The sequence below is a fragment of the Vombatus ursinus genome, unplaced genomic scaffold, assembly GCF_900497805.2.
Source record: "Vombatus ursinus unplaced genomic scaffold, bare-nosed wombat genome assembly UNPS02014841.1, whole genome shotgun sequence".
Classification (NCBI taxonomy): domain Eukaryota; kingdom Metazoa; phylum Chordata; class Mammalia; order Diprotodontia; family Vombatidae; genus Vombatus; species Vombatus ursinus.
Window position 1 is genome coordinate 4822446 of NW_020954619.1, and position 18188 is coordinate 4840633.

General features: G+C 38.0%; 1 protein-coding gene across 2 annotated transcripts in view; it reads right to left on the bottom strand.

The window, feature by feature from the left end:
* The window catches only part of SLC24A3 (solute carrier family 24 member 3), a 750777-nt gene that overhangs the window by 315711 nt on the left and 416878 nt on the right, over positions 1–18188 (bottom strand). For both annotated transcript variants that reach the window (XM_027840422.1, XM_027840423.1), the window contains exon 3: positions 6011–6087. In XM_027840422.1, the coding sequence (XP_027696223.1) occupies positions 6011–6087 (77 nt within the window). The remainder of the gene's footprint in view (positions 1–6010; positions 6088–18188) is intronic.

Sequence of the window (18188 nt, forward strand, 5' to 3'; positions counted from 1 at the left end):
GCACTTGGGTAAATCACCTAATTCACTGGAGAAGGAAATGCAAACCACTCTAGTATCTTTGCTAAGAAAACCCCATTCAAATGAAGAGTCAGACACAACAAAAGAACTGAACAACAAGCTCTACTTCCAAATCCAAGTCTCTTTCTACTTTACTACCTCCACAATACCAGAAATGATTTTTTTTCAAGGTCACATAAATAGTAAATGGAAGAACCAGGGATTAAACCTAGATCCTTTGCCTTATAGAATTATTATTTATTTAATATTTAATTTTTAAATTTAATCTAATATTTAATTTATTTGAATTTAATTAATTAAAATAAATTATAATTCATTCATATTTAAATAAAAATATTTATGTATATAATATAAATATAATTCTTACTATATCATAGTAGACCTTTGTCTCTCCAGTGTAGAGAGATACTTACTTGCTTATGTGCCTGGCACACAGTAGGTGCTATATAGATGTTTATTCTTTCCCTTCTCTTCCCTGCCTGATGGTTGCTCAGACAGTTCCTGGGGTCATTTGATAGCTTCCCTTGGTTGAATCAAAGACTCTCTGCACCAGGAGACAACCAGTATTTGTAGTAAGTGCCAAAAGGATTTGGGCACAGCTGAGCTTTTGGGTGTTAAATGGTATGACAGAGAGTGTGGGTAGGAGACATAAATATGGAGAGGAATTTGGCTCTTCATTGTGGGTGGGGATACTATCTCTGTTAACAAAGGGTCTTTTTTTCTTTCTATTGGAGACTCCTCCTTGAGTTAAATTGATGATACAAAATGTAAGGGAGGAGGTGGAGGAAGAGAAAGAAGAGAAGGAATGAGAGAGTACAGAAGTGAATTGAAATAATTATTCACTTGAAATAAGATCCCTTCCACTTTTCTCCACCCTTCCATTGGGTCATTTACCCTGGGAGTCCTCACTCTCTCTCTGATTTCCGGTGTCAGGCAGGCCAAATGATAGGACCAGCTCCACAGGAATGAGAAAAAAAAATGTGGGAAACTAACACCAAGAGGTAGGTAGATTATGGAGCTAAACAACCACCTCCCTTCAAGTAAAATCAGTGGCGGCCACAGCAGCAACAACAACCTTGAAAAAACAACAAAGCACAGTGATATAACCTGAAGAACCAGTATGCAAGTCAAACGAATAAGTATATGTGAAGGGTCTACTATGTGTCGGGCACTTTTAAGCTCTGGGGACCGGAAGACAAAAACAATCCCTGACCTCAAAGGGCTCACAGTCTAATTGGGGGTGGGGAGAGACACTGTGTAGAAACAAAGTATACATACATACATATGTGTGTACATATTATATATATATATATAGATATAGATATAGATATATAGATATATAGATATATATATAGATAGAGAGAGAGAGAGAGAGAGAATAAATTGGAGATGATTTTAGAGAGAAGACAATAAGATGTAGGCAAAGTTTCTTGTAGAAGGTTGACTTATAAGTATCTCTCTTCTCTGGAGAATCTTAAATACTGAGTAGATATGTGCATTTTGGGCACGTCTTTGGAACAGCCTAGAGAGGACAAGGTAACTTCTTAGAACTGTGAAAGATTGCTTGGAAAAGTTGACTTCTCGTTCTATGATCTTTCATTTATGGTATTCAATCCCAGCATCCAATATCATATGTTCTTTCTTCCCCGTCCTTTCCCTATCAAAACTTGCTCTCATGCAAGAGGCGGGTGAGGATCCAACAAGATAATGGATATAAAGAACTTTGCAAACTTTACAATGCTATGTAAGTGCTAGTTGTTATTATTATTATTTTTATTATTATTGTTACCTTCTAGTCAGTCACTGGGCTTCCATTGATTCCAACGATAACTTCATTCCCTGAGCCTTCTACTAAGCTCAAGCAATGATTATAGAGCAATATAGGAGGATGCTGGTAAATGTTTAACCACCGGACCCTCCAGGAAAATAAGACATATATGCAGCAAAGAATTGGAAATGGAGGGGATGCCCATCGACTGTAGAATGGCTGAATAAGTTGTGGCATCTGATTCCAACAGAATACTACCGTGCTGTAAAAAGTGAGGATGGGGATGATTTCAGAAAAACCTGGGAAGACTTGTATGAACTAATAAAGAGTGAGATGAGCAGAGCCAGTAGAACATTGTACACAGTGACTGCAACACTGTGTGATGATCAGTGATGTGTGATCATGGATCAATGATCAATCAGTGATGACTTGGCTACTCTGATCAAGACAATGATCCAAGAAAATTCCAAAGGACCCATGATGAAAAATGCTATCTACCTCCAGAGAGAGAAGAGAATTTGTGAACTCTGAGTGTAGACTGAAGCATACCTTTTTCCTTTTCTTTACTTTTTTTTTGCTTTTTATTGCTTTCTAAAAATTTTTTTGCAACATGGCTAATATGGAAATACGTTTTGTATAGCTTCACATGTATAATTGATATATTGCTTGCCTTCTCAATGGGTGGGGGAGGGGCAGGAGAAAGAAAATTTGAAACTAAATTTAAAAATGAATGTTATAAATACATTTTAATAAGATGTATATCATTCCACTTCGAAGTTTGATCTGCATTATTAACATTTTCTTAAGTCTAGAAATCAACAAAATAATAAACTGAGCCCTGATTTGTAGCAATTACCAATTCCTAGGTTGTTAATGCTCAACATGGAAAATTTAACAATAGGCTTTTGAATGTTATTTAGGGCTGGCTCTAGCACACCCCTTGTGTGCATGGATGCTGTATTATAAGATACTATCAGTCATTGACATCTTAGTGTGAATTTAAGCTAATGTATTGTATTTTCCAAAAATAATCATACCTTCTCTTTCAGACATTTGTTGTTCACTTCATCTCATTAGTACCACTTTCTCTCTGACATTATCCCCAATTTACCCTGAATAGATGCTGTATATATACATATATATATATATGTATATATAGTCATTTGTTTGCTTGCTGTCTCCTTCATTAGATTGTGAGCTCCTTGAGGGCAAGCATGGTTATTGCCTTTCTTTGTATCCCCAGTGCTTAGCATAGTGTATCCTTAGCATATGTACTTGATGTCTGTTGACTTTGAAATTGTGTGTGTGTGTGTGTGTGTATGTAGGAACACTCCATATAGTCCTGTGCATGTATGTATGGACATGTGCAACATATATGTTCATATTATGAATGTGTAGACACAAAGATGTATAAGAAATAGGCCTTGACCTCTACGAACTACCAATTTAATAAGGAGATAGGACATTCATACAAATAACAATACAAGAGAGTATCTGATAAATGACTTCCAAATTGCATAGATATGAGTGCCCCTATAAGAATTCAGAGTTGGGAGAAATCCCTTTTTCAGCTGAAATGATTAGGGAAAACTTCATGGAGAAGATAGAATCTGAGCTGGTCCTTAATAAGAAATACATTTTCCATAGATAGAGATGGGGATGAGAATCTTCTAATCAGAAAACAAATCTGAGCACATAGACAAAGCATAAAAAAAAATAATGAATTAGCTAGTCAAATACTTAGTCTGAAACTAGCTTGGTTTAGTGGGTAGGGGACAAGAATCTGGAGTCAGGAAGATATGAATTCAAATCCCACATGGCACTTACTAGCTGTATGTCTTTGGGCAATGTCTCTGTATATTTCTGTGCCTCAGTTTCTTCATTTATAAAATAAAAAGGTTGGACCACATGGCCTGTAAGGTCCCTACAGGCTCTAAATCATAAAACACTATTATTCTATGACCTAGTCATTTAGGTAGAAATACAGTATTGAGTAAAAAGAAGTATTATTAAGCTGATACAGTGGTAGAAAAACTTAGGAACAATTATTTGTATTAAGAAGCAAGCAAAGAGAGAGGAAATGAATTCAAAAGTCAGGCCTACTTAGAGCAAAAATTTTTATGACTGCATTTCACAGAGTTACAGAATTTCATATTTGGAAGGACACTCAGGGAACTCTAGCCTTTTCTGAAACTGTTGATGTTGAATCCCACATTCGACATCATGCATACATACATACATGCGTGTATACACACATATGTATGACTATGTACAACTATATATGCATAACTATACACACATACATGTATAACTATATATGTATAAATTTATAACTATATATGTGTAACTATATGTATATGTATAACTATATATGTATAATACATATAACCATATATATATATATACACATAACTCACTGCCTTCAAGAAGAACCCATTCCAGTTTTTTGACAATATCAATTGTCAGGAAGTTTTTCCCTTTATCATTCTATATCCCTTTAACTTCCACTGTTGTTCCCAATTCTATCCTCTGGGGTCAACTAGATCAATTCTAATTTTTCTTCCATGAGTCAACACTTCATATTATACAGCAATTGTTTCCTCTCTTCCCTCCTTATATTTCCACAATCTTCTTTTCTCCAGGTCAAGAGTCCTCAATTTTTAAAAACCATTTCTCATATGGTTCCAGTTTCTTTGCCAATTTTGGTGTTTTCTGATGTTGTAATTCAATTTGTTGTCCTTCCTAAAATGTGGCATGGAGAACTAGACAGATTATTCCAGATGTAGTTTGACCAAAGCAGAGTACAGTTTGATAATAACTTTGCTTCTTCTGGATGCTATGCTTCTCTTAATGCAGTCTAATATTAATGTATTCTTTTTTTTTTGGCTTCCAAAGCTGTTGAACTTTTGATCTACTGAAACTCCTGGGTCTTTTTCACATGAACTACTTTATTTTTTCAATTATTAAGCATTTCCCCCCTCATTTCCACCTCTTCCCTCCCTTACTAAGAAAGTGGAAAAAAAAAAAAAAAACAAACAAACCTAAACCCTTGTAACGAATAGAATTGAACAAAACAAATTCCCATATTGGGCATGCTCAAAAAATGTGTTTCATTCAACATAGTAGTTCATTATTCTGTATCAATGGTCCTTGGGAATTAAGGCTGATCATTGCAATGGTCAGCATTCTTAAGTCTTTCAGAATTGTTTTTTATAATATTGATTACAGTATAAATTATTCTGGTCCTGCTCCCGTCACTTTGTATCTACTAAGGCCATATTGAATTCATGCAAGTCATTAAGGTTTCTCTGAAACTATCCCTTTATTAATTTCTTACAGCACATGAGTCTTCCATTACATTCATATGCTACAATTTGTTCAGCCATTTACCAACTGATGGACCACCCTTGAATTTCCAATTTTTTGTCCTTTACAAAAAAGGCTGCTATAAATTTTTTTTTGTACATATAAGACCTTTTCCTCTTTCTTTGATCTCTTTGGGGCATTGGCCTAGTAGTGGTTTCTCTGGGTCAAAGGGCATGTATGGTTTACTTTAGTAGCTTTGGGGAAGCAGTCCCAAATTGCTACCAGAATGATTGTAATCCTTTGCAGATGCATCCACATTAGATCTATATGCTTAATTTTCCACAACCCCTCCATCATTCATCATTTCCATTTTTCATGAGCTTTACCAAGCTGATGGACATGAGATGTAACCTCAGAGATATTTTAATTTTTTTCTCTCTAGTTATTAGTAATTTAGAGCATTTTCTCCATGTGACTATAGATAGCTTGAATTTTTTCCCCTCAAAAACTGCCTGTTCATGTTTGTTGTGAATTTATCAATTGGAGGATAAACTCCTCTATAGCATATCTTCTTCATCTTAAATTCATGCAATTAAGCTTTTGAACCCAAGTAAAAGGTTTTACATCTGTCTACTAAATTTATCTTAGACCTAGCTCATTGTTTCAGCCTGTCAGGATTTTTAGGGATTCCATTTCTGTCATCTAGTATATTAGCTAACCCTTCCAGCTTCAAGGAATCCACAAATCTAATAAAACATATGATCGATTTCATGGTGTCTCCCACAAAGCTGTGATAATATGTTACATGAGAATACCTGTGTGAGTGTAAGAACTCAGAGATATTCACTCTAAAAATTTTCCATTGTTTCATCCAAATCCAGGAAGTAGAATGTAAAACGTAGAACAGAAGCTACTTACACAGAGGACGTGTAAGATCACAGCTCCTTGTCGCCGTTCCTCATTCGTGAAGATGTCACTGGGGAATTCATGGAGAGCTAGAGAATGAAGGGGAAAAAAAAGAAAAGTTAATCACTAATATTTAAACATTTTCAGTACTAAATACAACACATAAAGAATGTAAGCTCTGGAACATAAAAGTATGGAGGCAATTAATTAATACTTTCTAATGATGCTAACAATTTTATATTTTTAAATGTAAAGGGAAAATTAGTAAAATAGCTCTGGAGTTTTTACTTTTTTAGTAGCAGTTAAATGGCACAGTCCCAGGCTGGGAGTCAGGAAGACCCAAGTGCAAATCCAGCCTGAGTCTCAGACACTTGCTAGCTATGTAACCCTGGGCAAGTCATTTAATTTTATGCCTGCCTCAATTTCTTCAACTAGAAAGTGAGGAAAATAATAGTACCCTTCTCCCAGGATTGTTGTGAGGATCAAATGAGATAATATTTGCAAAGTACTTAGCAGAGTTCTTAGTACATAATAGGATTAATAAATATTTCCTTCCTTCCTTCCTTCCTTCCTTTTAGAGGGAAAGAGAGTTCTAGATCTGTGATATAATTGCTGTGAGGAACTCCCAGTGTACAAACCCTCTCCAATGATGTATCTGCAATTTATAGTGTTAAAGAGTTGCCTGGGTATTCTGAGAAGTTAAATGATCTATGCTCATTTAGTTAATATGTGTCCAAGGAAGGATTTCCACCCGGGTCTTCATGATTCCAGGGCTGGCTCTCTAACAACTGTATAGCACTATTATTACTAATTAGTAGTTGAACAATTCATTCAACAAGCATTTATTAAGTGCTTCCTACGTCTTAGGCACTATACAAGATGATAAGGTTACAAAGACAAAACTCAAACACCCCCTGCCCTCAGGGGGCTTAAATTCAACTGGAACAGAATCAGTACTGTAAGATGTTCAATAATAAACAAGTCATAAGCAAACTCCCCCCAAATTCCCTTAAATACAAATGATACTGAAGATTTTAAAAAGCAACTGGACCAAGTCTCTTGCTTCATTCTAGCTACCGTCCAATTGGAATGTCTTGGCCCTCAGAGGAAGACCAGCAATGTTTGTCTCAAAGCAGAGTAGAATGTGATATAGGGATAAGAGATACAGAGAACCCCAAACCAACAGGGATGGCTAACGTGAAAGCAAATTTGGTACCAGCTGTTCACACTGACTTGCTGTCCTGACTGTACACAAGGAGAAGAAACCAATAAGGAAATCAAGACCCCAGTAAGTGAACTAACCCGGCTTTGAGAAGCCTAAGGCATTGGTGGCTTTAAAATGATTAATTATGCTACATTATTCCCTACCATATGCACCTCTTTCTTTTTCCCTCTTACTTTCTTTCCTTTTCCATTTCTATTTGTTCCATTTTTCCTCTTCCATTAACTTCTTCCTATGCTATCCGTTGTGTCTGCTGGAAGTCCACACAGGCTTTCTTAGCTTAAGCATTAGAGAAAAACCCTTACCCTAGACCTTTCTAGATTAAATGAACAGCTATGCGAAAAGAAAAGATCTTAGCCCTCTGTCATTTTTTTTTTTTTTTTGTTGGCAGAGAATTGACACTACCAGTTCTTGCTAAATCATATTCTAAAAAATCAAAAGCCGAGGACCAGGGGAGAAAAGCAACAACAATAACTTGAAAAAACAACTGGTAGGGCTTTTCCTTCTCTTTAGCTATTCTCTCTTAATTTAAGGATGTGTAAGATATTCTTTGTGGTTAAGGCAGACCATTTCATCCTTCCCCAGGGCATCAGGATGGAGGTAGGGAGGCTTGGGGCTAACCAGATAAGCCAAATCAGAGGAAATGCAAAGGATCCTTGCAAAGGATCCCTAACCATCTTGGTATCCTACCAATATCCTTCTCCTATGTTAGAAATAGGAACAGGAACGAGACCTATAATTTCATTGGAATATAGAACTCCCGGATGAAGAAATTCCCTTCACCAATGCCCATCGCTGTAATTTCTAGTCTTTGTGAGCTGGCTGATTTTTTCATAAAATGACATAAAAAAGTAGCTGAACTTTGTGACTAGTTTTGGTTGTGTTGGGCCATCAGATGCTAATAATAATTGATATTCACATCATTCTTTAAAGTTTAAGCCTCAAGGGGTGGAGCCGAGATGGCGGAGTAAAAGGAGTGACTTGCTTGAGCTCTCCCCCAAACCCCTCCAAATGCCTACAAAAAAATGGCTCCAAACAAATTCTAAAGCAGCAGAACCCACAAAAAGATAGAGGGAAGCAAATTGCCAGCCCAACACAGCCTGGATGGTTGATCATAAAGGTATATCACGCCAGGCTGGGAGTGGAGCGCAGTTTGGCGTAGGAGCGCAGTTTGGCGTGGGCACGCAGGCTGCAGCGACCCTGGAGCAGGCCTCAGAGGACTGAATCGCAGGCAGCTATGGCGGTCTCCAGACTTCTCAACCCATGAATGCCAAAGACAACTTAAAAGGTCAGTGGGAAAAGTCTGTGTCAGCGGGGAGAGAGAGAAGGCAGTGGTCTCAGCTCCAGTCCCTGAGCTTGGCAGGGGCAGCAGCTGCCTCCTGAGCTTCTGGCCCACAAACTGAGGGGGAATAGAGTGGCTGATCAGAGAGGGATTGCAGGGATCTCTCTGCTGGTGCAGGATTCTCTTGCTTTTCCTGTGCTTGGATCTGGGTCACAGTTCTGGGTGGCAGTCCTGGGGCAAGGAGGAGCACTGGCATGGTGGAGCTTGTAGAGAATAGAATAAATGGGGGGTAGGATAGGATGAAGGGAAATATACTTAGTTTTTCACAACAGGACTACTATGGAAGTGTTTTGCATGACTACACATCTATAACCTGTATCGAGATGCTTGCCTTTTCAAAAAGTGGGGAGGGAGGAAGGGAGAAAATTTGTAACCCAAAGTTTTAAAAACATTTGTTAAAAATTTAAAAAAATTTAAAAAAAAGTTTAAGCCTCAGTTTCTTCATCTGTAAAGTAACAAGAGCATTTACCTTCCAAGGCTGTTGAGGAGATAAAATGAGATAATACTTGTAAAGTGCTTTGCAAACCTTATATTGCTATTTAAGTTCTAGCTATTCTTCTTTTTCTTTCAATTAATGGTATTTTCAGAGAATCAATTAATGATGTTAGATGGTGTTAGTAATATTTAGTTCACTAAATTATCTTTTCCCCCCTCTGAACCTCAGAATTTACATTTGGCATGCCAATTTCACTGGAATTGTTTGACACAAGAGACTGAAATTCCTTAATAATTATGACATCAAACAAGGAAATCCTATCTTGAAAGTCTTACAACAATTCCTAATTCCTAGAGCCTCTGAGGGCCAAAAACAATAATACTCTCTCTTTATAGAGCAGGCAACATGTAAGTATTCAAAGGAATTGAGAAATTCCACTTCTCAGGTTTGGTCTCTGACCAAATAACATGGATGATTCTTTTTGAGACCAGGAGTTCCCTGCACCAAGGTGGCTAACGCCAGCAAAATAAAAGACATTTAGTATCATTAAGATAAACATCAAACAGAAAACCAAGGACCATATTAATGACTCCAAACCTGAAAAAACCATTACAAAATTCAATAATTATGCCATTATTTATGCTTCTGTTGTTTAATTGTACTGAGGCTCCCTCTCATCCATTTGAGTACAGTGAAGTGAGAGAAATTATATTTTAATTTAGCAAGCAGGTGTGAAATGCAGAATCATTTCAAATAAGGGCTTAGCCTCACTCAGTATTTCCATTGAGTGACAATTTGTTGTATTGCTTAACCTAAAAAAGTTTATTCACAACAACACTATTAATTAATACATTTGTTAATGCTTTCTCTCATTTATTGACATTAACTCAAGTGGGTACAAGTACAAACAAAAATTTAAAACCATTTAAAAATGAATCATTTCCACATTCTATTGATTTAACATATTTCTATCAGTTATGCCCACATTGACGAGCCACTAACGGTCAGTTCTACCATTCACTAAGTATTATGTAGCATTAGATTAGGACACAAAATCATGGACTATGTTCATAGCCAGAAATACAGAATCCCAGAAAAGCCCCCAAAAAGAGGACTAGAAAGGAGAGCTGAGAGATGCTAAAAATTCCCTTTAGGTCCAATGTTTAATTCTCTTTCAGTCTGCCCTGATGGCTATGAGTCCTGGGGCATGTATCTTCTTGCTTTGATTTTAGATTGCCAACAGCCAGACACTTAGATGGAAATGCACTGAAGTCCCCTATACATTATGACCAGATCTAACCAGAAGAATTTAGTGTAAAGTCGAGTCTATTCTATACTCATCCAAGGGAACTTAGTCAATAACAAGAAAAGCAAACTTACATTTATAGCCCTTTAAAGTTTACAAAGCATTTTACCTTATTTGTTTCTCACAATGACTCTATAAAGGAACAATAACCCTGTGAAGCAGGTAGGATTACTGCCCCCATATTATAGGTGAAGAAACTGAGGCTGAGGAAAAGGTCATATTTAAAATTGATTAGACTTTCTCTGCTTGACTCTGGAGGGCAGAACTAGGAGCAATTGGTAGGTGGAAGTAGCAAAGAAGCAAATCTGGGCTTGTTATAAAGGAAAAAGACTTCTGAGAATGGGTGTTCTATAAACATGGAATAAGCTACCTCAGCAGGTGGTGGGTTCTCCCCTCACTGAAATTCTTAAAGACTGGATGACTACCTATCAGGTACATTACAGTAGAAAGACTTTGTAGGTCTGGGTTTAGCCAGATGACCTCTGAGGTCTCCTCTAACGGTGGGATTCTCTGAAAAGTTAAGTTACTTCCCACTGTCATGGAGCTTCTAAGTAGCAGAGATATATATGACTTGAATGAAAGTCATGAAATCACGAAAGCACAGAGTTGGAAGAGATCAGTGGCCATCTCATTCAATTCATACCCCAAAGAGAACTCTCTTCTACAATATGCTTGAGAAGCAATCATACTGCATTTGCTTCAAGACCTCCACTGAGGGGAAATTCACTACTTCCTAAGACAGTTGATTCCACTTTCAGAGAGCTCTATTTAGAATTCTCTTGAGTCCAACTCACGCAAAGAACTTTACATATGTTATTCTGTTTGATCCTCATGTTAACCCTATAAGGTAAGAGCTATTAATTTTCCCATTTACAGATGAAGAAACTGAGGTTGAGAGAGGGTAAGTGACCTGCTCAGGGTCACATGGCTAGTAATTGTCTGAAGAAGGGTTTTCCTGACTCTAAATTCAGCACCCTATCCATTATGATGCCTAGCTGCCTCTACATGGAACCCCAGGGTGATTATGATGAGTTTGCAGTATGCATCAGTCACAACTCGATAAGACCTTAATCTATTCTGAAATGATTTCCCTGGAGGTTAATCTTGGAATGGAAGACTCAAAATGAAGTGAATAGGAGAGTCTAAAAAAACAGCAGCTCTAGGAGAACTTGGCCAACTGCTTTCAGTTGCTACTTTATGCATAATACAACATCTATCTCTGTGTCCCAAATGGATCGAGATTCATAAGCAGGTTTGGAAAGGTCAGTAAAACCTTTTGGATTCTGCATGTCTGCCCAGGGAGTCCCCTTTGCCTCAGTGAGGGGGTGGAAGGAAACCCTTTAATTTTACTCCCTCTCGGGCCTGATGCCTCCGACTCTTGTACAATGCTCTAATTTAAAGTCTAGGGCCATCCAGGGAGCTCAGTGCCTGCCATAAGTCATATCTGAAGGCTCACTCTCCAAGTGTAGGTTTGGGTATCCTCCTCAGTCAGTAGGATGAATTATCCCCAGGTCTCAGTAGGTGATGAGAGGCTGACGCTGAAATTGAGGGCAGCTCTGAAAGTATATCTTAGGGGTGGATAATTTATCATCCCTAACATCTTCCTTGGGAGTTGGAGGCCAAATTTTCTAATGGATGGAAAAATGGTTATTCTAATAGGAGGAAAGTTGATAATGGATTCTAGAGTCAGAAAGGACCAGTGAGTCCAACTCTCTTATTTTACATATAAGGAAACTGATCCTCAAAAAAGTTGTGACTTGCCCAGGGTCAATGTTTAGTAAGTGTCTGAAGCCAGATTTGAACCCAAATCTTCCTGACTCCAAGTCTAGTACCCTATGTATTATGCTGTATCTTTTGTAATACGAGATAAGAAGTCTTTGATCAGAACATCAAGTCAGGTGGACTTAAAGGACAAGAAGAGATTGGGGAGTTTGGCATATTACACTAGTGTTTTCTTTTAATAAAAGCAGTTTTCAGGTCTTTCAAATCTCTCATCTGTTCATCTTTCTGAAGCAATACGATTTATTTTCCTAACTTGACCCTTATTTTGCTCCCCATTCCTATAAGACTTAGTTTGAAATATCAAATAATAGATCTTCCCCATATAGGAAACTAAAAGGCAAAAATTGCCATTTCTTTTCATGAAGAAAAAAAAATGTTTACTCTACAGTAACGCCATAGGATTTTGGCAAGCCCTATGGTCTAATTAGCTCAGGAGCAAGCATCTGGTGGTTGAAGTGAATGAATCACATAGAAGCTTCATAAAGGGAGCTAATTTTTTTTTTAAATAATTATAGAAGAGAAAGAAAACTCATCTCACAGGCCCACAGCTCCATCCACTCTTAAGATGAAATACTGTTTAGAGATGATAAACCAACACACACATACAAGTCCCATGAAGGAACAGAATTATAAACATTAAAATGGCAATATTAATTTAATAAAAAAAATTGTATTAAAATCTTTTGGCTCTCTAGGCTTACATGTTCCTTATTCTAAGGCACAAACTTCCAGGTTGTCACTACAGCAAGGTGCTGGGACTAGAACTAGCACATAAATATTTAACCTCATGTTTCCAGGGCCCCTCCAGGGTCCCAGGATCCTTCCAGGAAGCAGGCACTAGACCATAGGCTCAGAGAGTTAGAGTTGGAAGGGACTCAGAGACCATCCAGCCTGGGCCGATGTTTAAATGGTGTATTTCAGAGGTGCTCAATGGACTCCGGTCGACTGAAAGAAGATTCTTCTTAATGCTCATGCCCTCCCTCTGTTGATTATTCCAATGTATTCCGTATATAATTGTTTACATGTTGGACCATTAAACTGTGGATTCCTTGAGGGCACACACTGTCTTTTGCTTTCCTTTGTATCCCCAGTGCTTAGCACAGTGCCTGGTACATAGTAGGCACTTAATAAATGTTTGTTGACTGACTGATCCCATCCAAGGACAAGACTCTATCACCCACTAATAGGCTTCCATCTTATCCTTCAGGGACTTCTCCAGCTAGTTCCCTGAGAGAGGACCATGAACAATCTATTCTTCTGCTTTCCCATAATAGTTGTTGTTCAGTCATTTCAGTTGTGTTCAACTCTTCATGACCCCATTTGGGGTTTTCTTGACAAAGATAGTGGAGGGGTTTACCATTTTCTTCTCCATTCTCATTTTACAGATGAGGAAACTGAGGTAATCAGGGTTAAGTGACTTGTCCACCAGGGTCTTAAGTTAGTGTCTGAGACGAGATTTGAACTCAAGTCTTCCTGACTCTAGGACCATAACTCCAGACCATTGCACCACCTATCTGCCCCCACAACAGACCTCTCTCCAATCTTTGATACTCTGCTTAGACTCATTCTTCAATTGTTCTCATACTCCCACCCCTTCCCCACTCTCTACACTCCACTCCGTTACTACCATCCCCTTCAACTAAACTCTCCCCTACCCTGAGTCAAGCTTCTTATCTGCTTATGCCTTCTTCGGTGCCTAAAGGAATAATACACCATCCATAATCAGCAAACTCATTTTCATCTTAAATTTCCTTTCTCCTTCAAACTTTTGGCACTGACTGAGGTCTGGTTCCCTTTAAATGACACCCTTTCCAGGACTGATTATATTTTCTCTCATACTCTTTGACTCACTGGTCATGGTAGAGGAGTTCGAATATTCCTTGCTCCCCATTGCCATTTCCAGTTTTACTCTCTACCATTTTTAGCTTCTCTCCTTTTTAAATTCACACTATTCAAATTCACCACTCAATTCAGACTCTGGTGGTTATTATCTGTTGACTTCCAGATCTTTCTTTCCACCCTCATACTAGTAGCCATCAACATATATGCATGTATGCGGATGTATATGTATGTATACACACACACACACACACACACACACACACACACACACACACAAATGCAACCTCATAACTTCCCAGTTCTCCAATTAACTCAGTTCTCATGGCTTACTCCGCCCTTCCACAACCCTTAATCTTGCCATCACCTGGGATTGTTCTACTTTCCCATTCTAAAATTCCTTTGTTTATTCCTTCTGTCCTTTGCCTTATGACCACTAACTTTTTTATCCTTTCTGTGACCTTTATTCCTTTCATCCCTCATTTCTTTCCCAGACTATCAGATTAACACTCTTCCTTTTTCCTATCTTGACTAATTTGGTTAGCCGGTTTAACTCTATACTGTCTTTTATACTTAATTTTCTTGTTGCCTTTGTCATGCCATTGATCATGCTTTGCCTGACACCAGACCTGACTTATGCTGACCTTCTGTCTCCTTACACATGCTGCATAACAAATGTGTGTATGTGTATGTGTGTTTGTGTGTTGAAGAAGTGGCATAAAAGACATCATTTAGGAAATACATTATTAAAAAGTAGTGAACTGGTTGCAAGTGTAGGAACCAGACCTAGGGAAGTAAAGTATTCTACTAACTTCTCCCATAAATGAAGAAATTTTCAAGTCAGTCAGTCAGCAAGTGTTTACTAAGTCCTTACTGTGTTGCAGACCTCTGGCACCTTAGGTGGATCTTTGGAGAAAAAAAAAAAACCCAACATGGCCAAACATTAAATTCTTGGCTATTAGCACATTTCCTGGCACATGTTGTTGTTCAGTTGCTCAGCTGTGTCCGACTCTTCATGACTCTGTGGACCATAGCACACCAATAATATCCATGGTGTTTTCTTGGCAAAGATACTATAGTGGTTTGCCATTTCCCTTTCCAGTGAACTGAGTCAAACAGAGGTTAAATTTCTCTGATTTGGGTTTGGTATACAACCTATGCAATTAATATGTACTATACATATATGCATATGCACATATATGTATTTATATGTGTGTTTATACACATACAGATACCTATACATGTACATACACAGATGTGACTATAGTATGTCTGACCCAATTGATATGTGGTCAAAGGATATGAACAAACAACTCTCAAAGGCATTATAAACTATTAACAACCATATAAAAGAATGCTCCAAATCTCTAATAATAAGAAAAATGCAAATCAAAAAAGCCTTGATTTTACCTCATATCCTGCAAACTGGCAAAGATGACAAAAGGATGGAATAGTCATTGTTAGAAGAGTTATAGAAAGCCCACTAATACATTGTTGGTGGAGCTGTGAATTAGTACAACTATTTTGGAAATTAATTTGGAATTAGGCAAATAAAATAACTAAAATGTCATACTATTTGACCCAGAGATTGCCTTACCAGGCTTACATTACATGAGGGCTACTGATAAGAAGAAAGTCTCTATATTTATAGCACAATATTTGCAGCACTATTTTTTGTGACAGCAAAGAAATGCAAACAAAATAAATGTTCATTGTTTTGGGAGTGGCAAAGTAAATTGTGGCACATGAATATAGTGGAATATTACTGTGCTATAAGAAATGATGAATATGATAATACAGCATGGAGAGATTCACATGAAATGATGGAGAGTGAAATAAGCAGAGCCAAGAAAATAATATACACAATGACTACAATAAAGTAAACAAAAAGAATAACCACAAAATAATCAAAATGAAGCTTGCAAAATTATAAAGAACAAGCTCAGCTCCAAAGAAGAGATATGAGAAGTCACCCCCACCCCTTTGCAGAGGTGGGAGGTCCACAGATGTAGTACATTGGACATATTTCTGGACTTTTAAGACATACTTATCAGTTTTGCTGCCCCCACCCCCATTTTTTTTCTTTAAAAATAGTATTTCTTACTTGAGATGGTTCTCTGGGAGGGGGAGAGGGAGAGATATTAGAGAAAATTTTGGTGATATAAAAACCAAAAGATAGCAATCAAATTTTAGTTTGGAAAAAGATGACAAGAGAAAGGTAGTTCTTTTCAATTAAAAAAATCAACCTTTTATTTCCTCTTCCCACCTCCCCTCTCCCCATGGCTTTGTTAGTGATTTTGACTAAGTTCACTTTTGCCTGTATTTCCTTAATAGATAATTGACTTTTCAGGGGTTCATCAGCTAAGAATCAAGTTTTCAGTATTCACAAAACAATCTCCTATTTCTTTCTCTCCTCTTGCAGTGGAATAGCATCTGTCTTCTGCTTCCCAGAGCAGAATTGACTTTAAGCACCTCAGAAAGTTACAGGTTGGAGCTATGCAGATCTTCAGGACACATATGCTTTCTGAAGAAGGGCATAGTCAAGGGGACAAAAGAATGTAGAAGATATATTTAGAAATTATGAAAATTCAGGCTGCCATGATACATTTGCAGGGAAGAACAGAGGTCTGGAGACTAGTAGAACACCAAACAGGTAAGCCTTATATATCTCCTATATAAGTATACTTAATTTTAAACAAATCTTAAAGTGAAGATATTCGAGACACATCAATTAGGGAATGATTACTTTTTACAGAACAAGAACTTGAAATGTGAGTTGATTTAGAGTTTCAATTTACATGCAACTTTTCAGAGACACATCTATCAAAATAAACCAAGATAAATAATATATTTGTCCACCAAAGCACATGTGCCAATACAGCTTTTGAAATATTTAGGTCCATACTGTAAGAAGTCCTTCCTAATTTGGATGAGTAAATGGAAGAAGAATAAGGAAAGATTGAAAATTAATGTGTTTTTACTGCCTTCCCATTCTTGGGGCCCTCTGCCCTCTCTATTCTCTGCTCCCCTACCCTCTAGAGTCTTTCCTCTGAGATGACTCCCATCTACTCTGTATACTATGGGGTGTTCACACCTTTGGTGTGAGGGCTGGTGAGCCCTTTTCAGGGCTACTCATCCATCTTTGGTGTCCATCTGATTCACCCAGTTCTCACCTGTGGCTCCAAGAAGGTAGCATGAGCAATGGCCACACTCCAGTAAGTCATCTTGGCAGATGGGCAATACCAGATTTAGGGTAACCGACAGGCCTCAAACCTATCGGTGAGTTGGGGAGAGGTCTACCCCAAGCATGTAAAGGCTTTCCCTGGATGAAGGGGTGGATGGGAACAATTTGTTCCAATAGCCATAAAGGTGACTGAAGTAGGTGCTGTGGAGCTCTTAGAGCTTGATCAGACATCAAAGACACTATGGTTATCCATTGCATCCTGGGCCATTGTCAGTCACCTTGACTTTTGTCCTATCACTTGACTTTGATGACTCAGGAATAAAAAGTGAGGCTGACTTTGTGCAACTCTGCTTTACTTAAATCCAATTCATGTACAAGTCAAGCCATCATCCATGATGTCATTGGACCTGCCCAGGGTCACACGACTAATAAGAGTCAGTATCTAAGGCTGGATTTGAACTCAGGTCCTCCTGACTCCAGGGCTAGTGTGCTATCCACTGTGCCACCTACATGCCCCAATTGGTCCTCTTTAAAAACAAAGTCTAGGAGCAGCTAGGTGGTACAGTGGATAGAGCACTGGTCCTGGAGTCAGGAGGACTTGAGTTCAAATCTGGCTTCAGACACTTGACACTTATTAGCTGTGTGACCCTGGGCAAGTCACTTAACTCCATTGCCTAGCCAATAAAAAAAAAAAGAAAAGAAAAAGGAATAGGTCCACCTTAGGACAGCGAGGTAGCACAGTGGATAGAGCTCTGGCCTTGGAGTTAGGAAGACCTGAGTTCAAATCTGACCTCAGACACTTAATACTGATTAGCTGTGTGATCCTGGGCAAGTCACTTAACTCTGATTGCCTTGCCAAAAAGCAAAAACAAAACAAAACAAAACAAACAAAAAAAAACAAAGGATGAACAACAACAATATGGTTTGTATATAGTTTGCATGTTCTATCTGTTCCCTACCCCAAAGAATGTGAATTCATTGAGAGTAGGAACCCCCTTTGCCTTTCTTTGTGTCTTAGCCCTTATTAAAGTGCCTGGCACATAGTAAACATTAAAGGTTTGTTGAGTGACATTTCCACC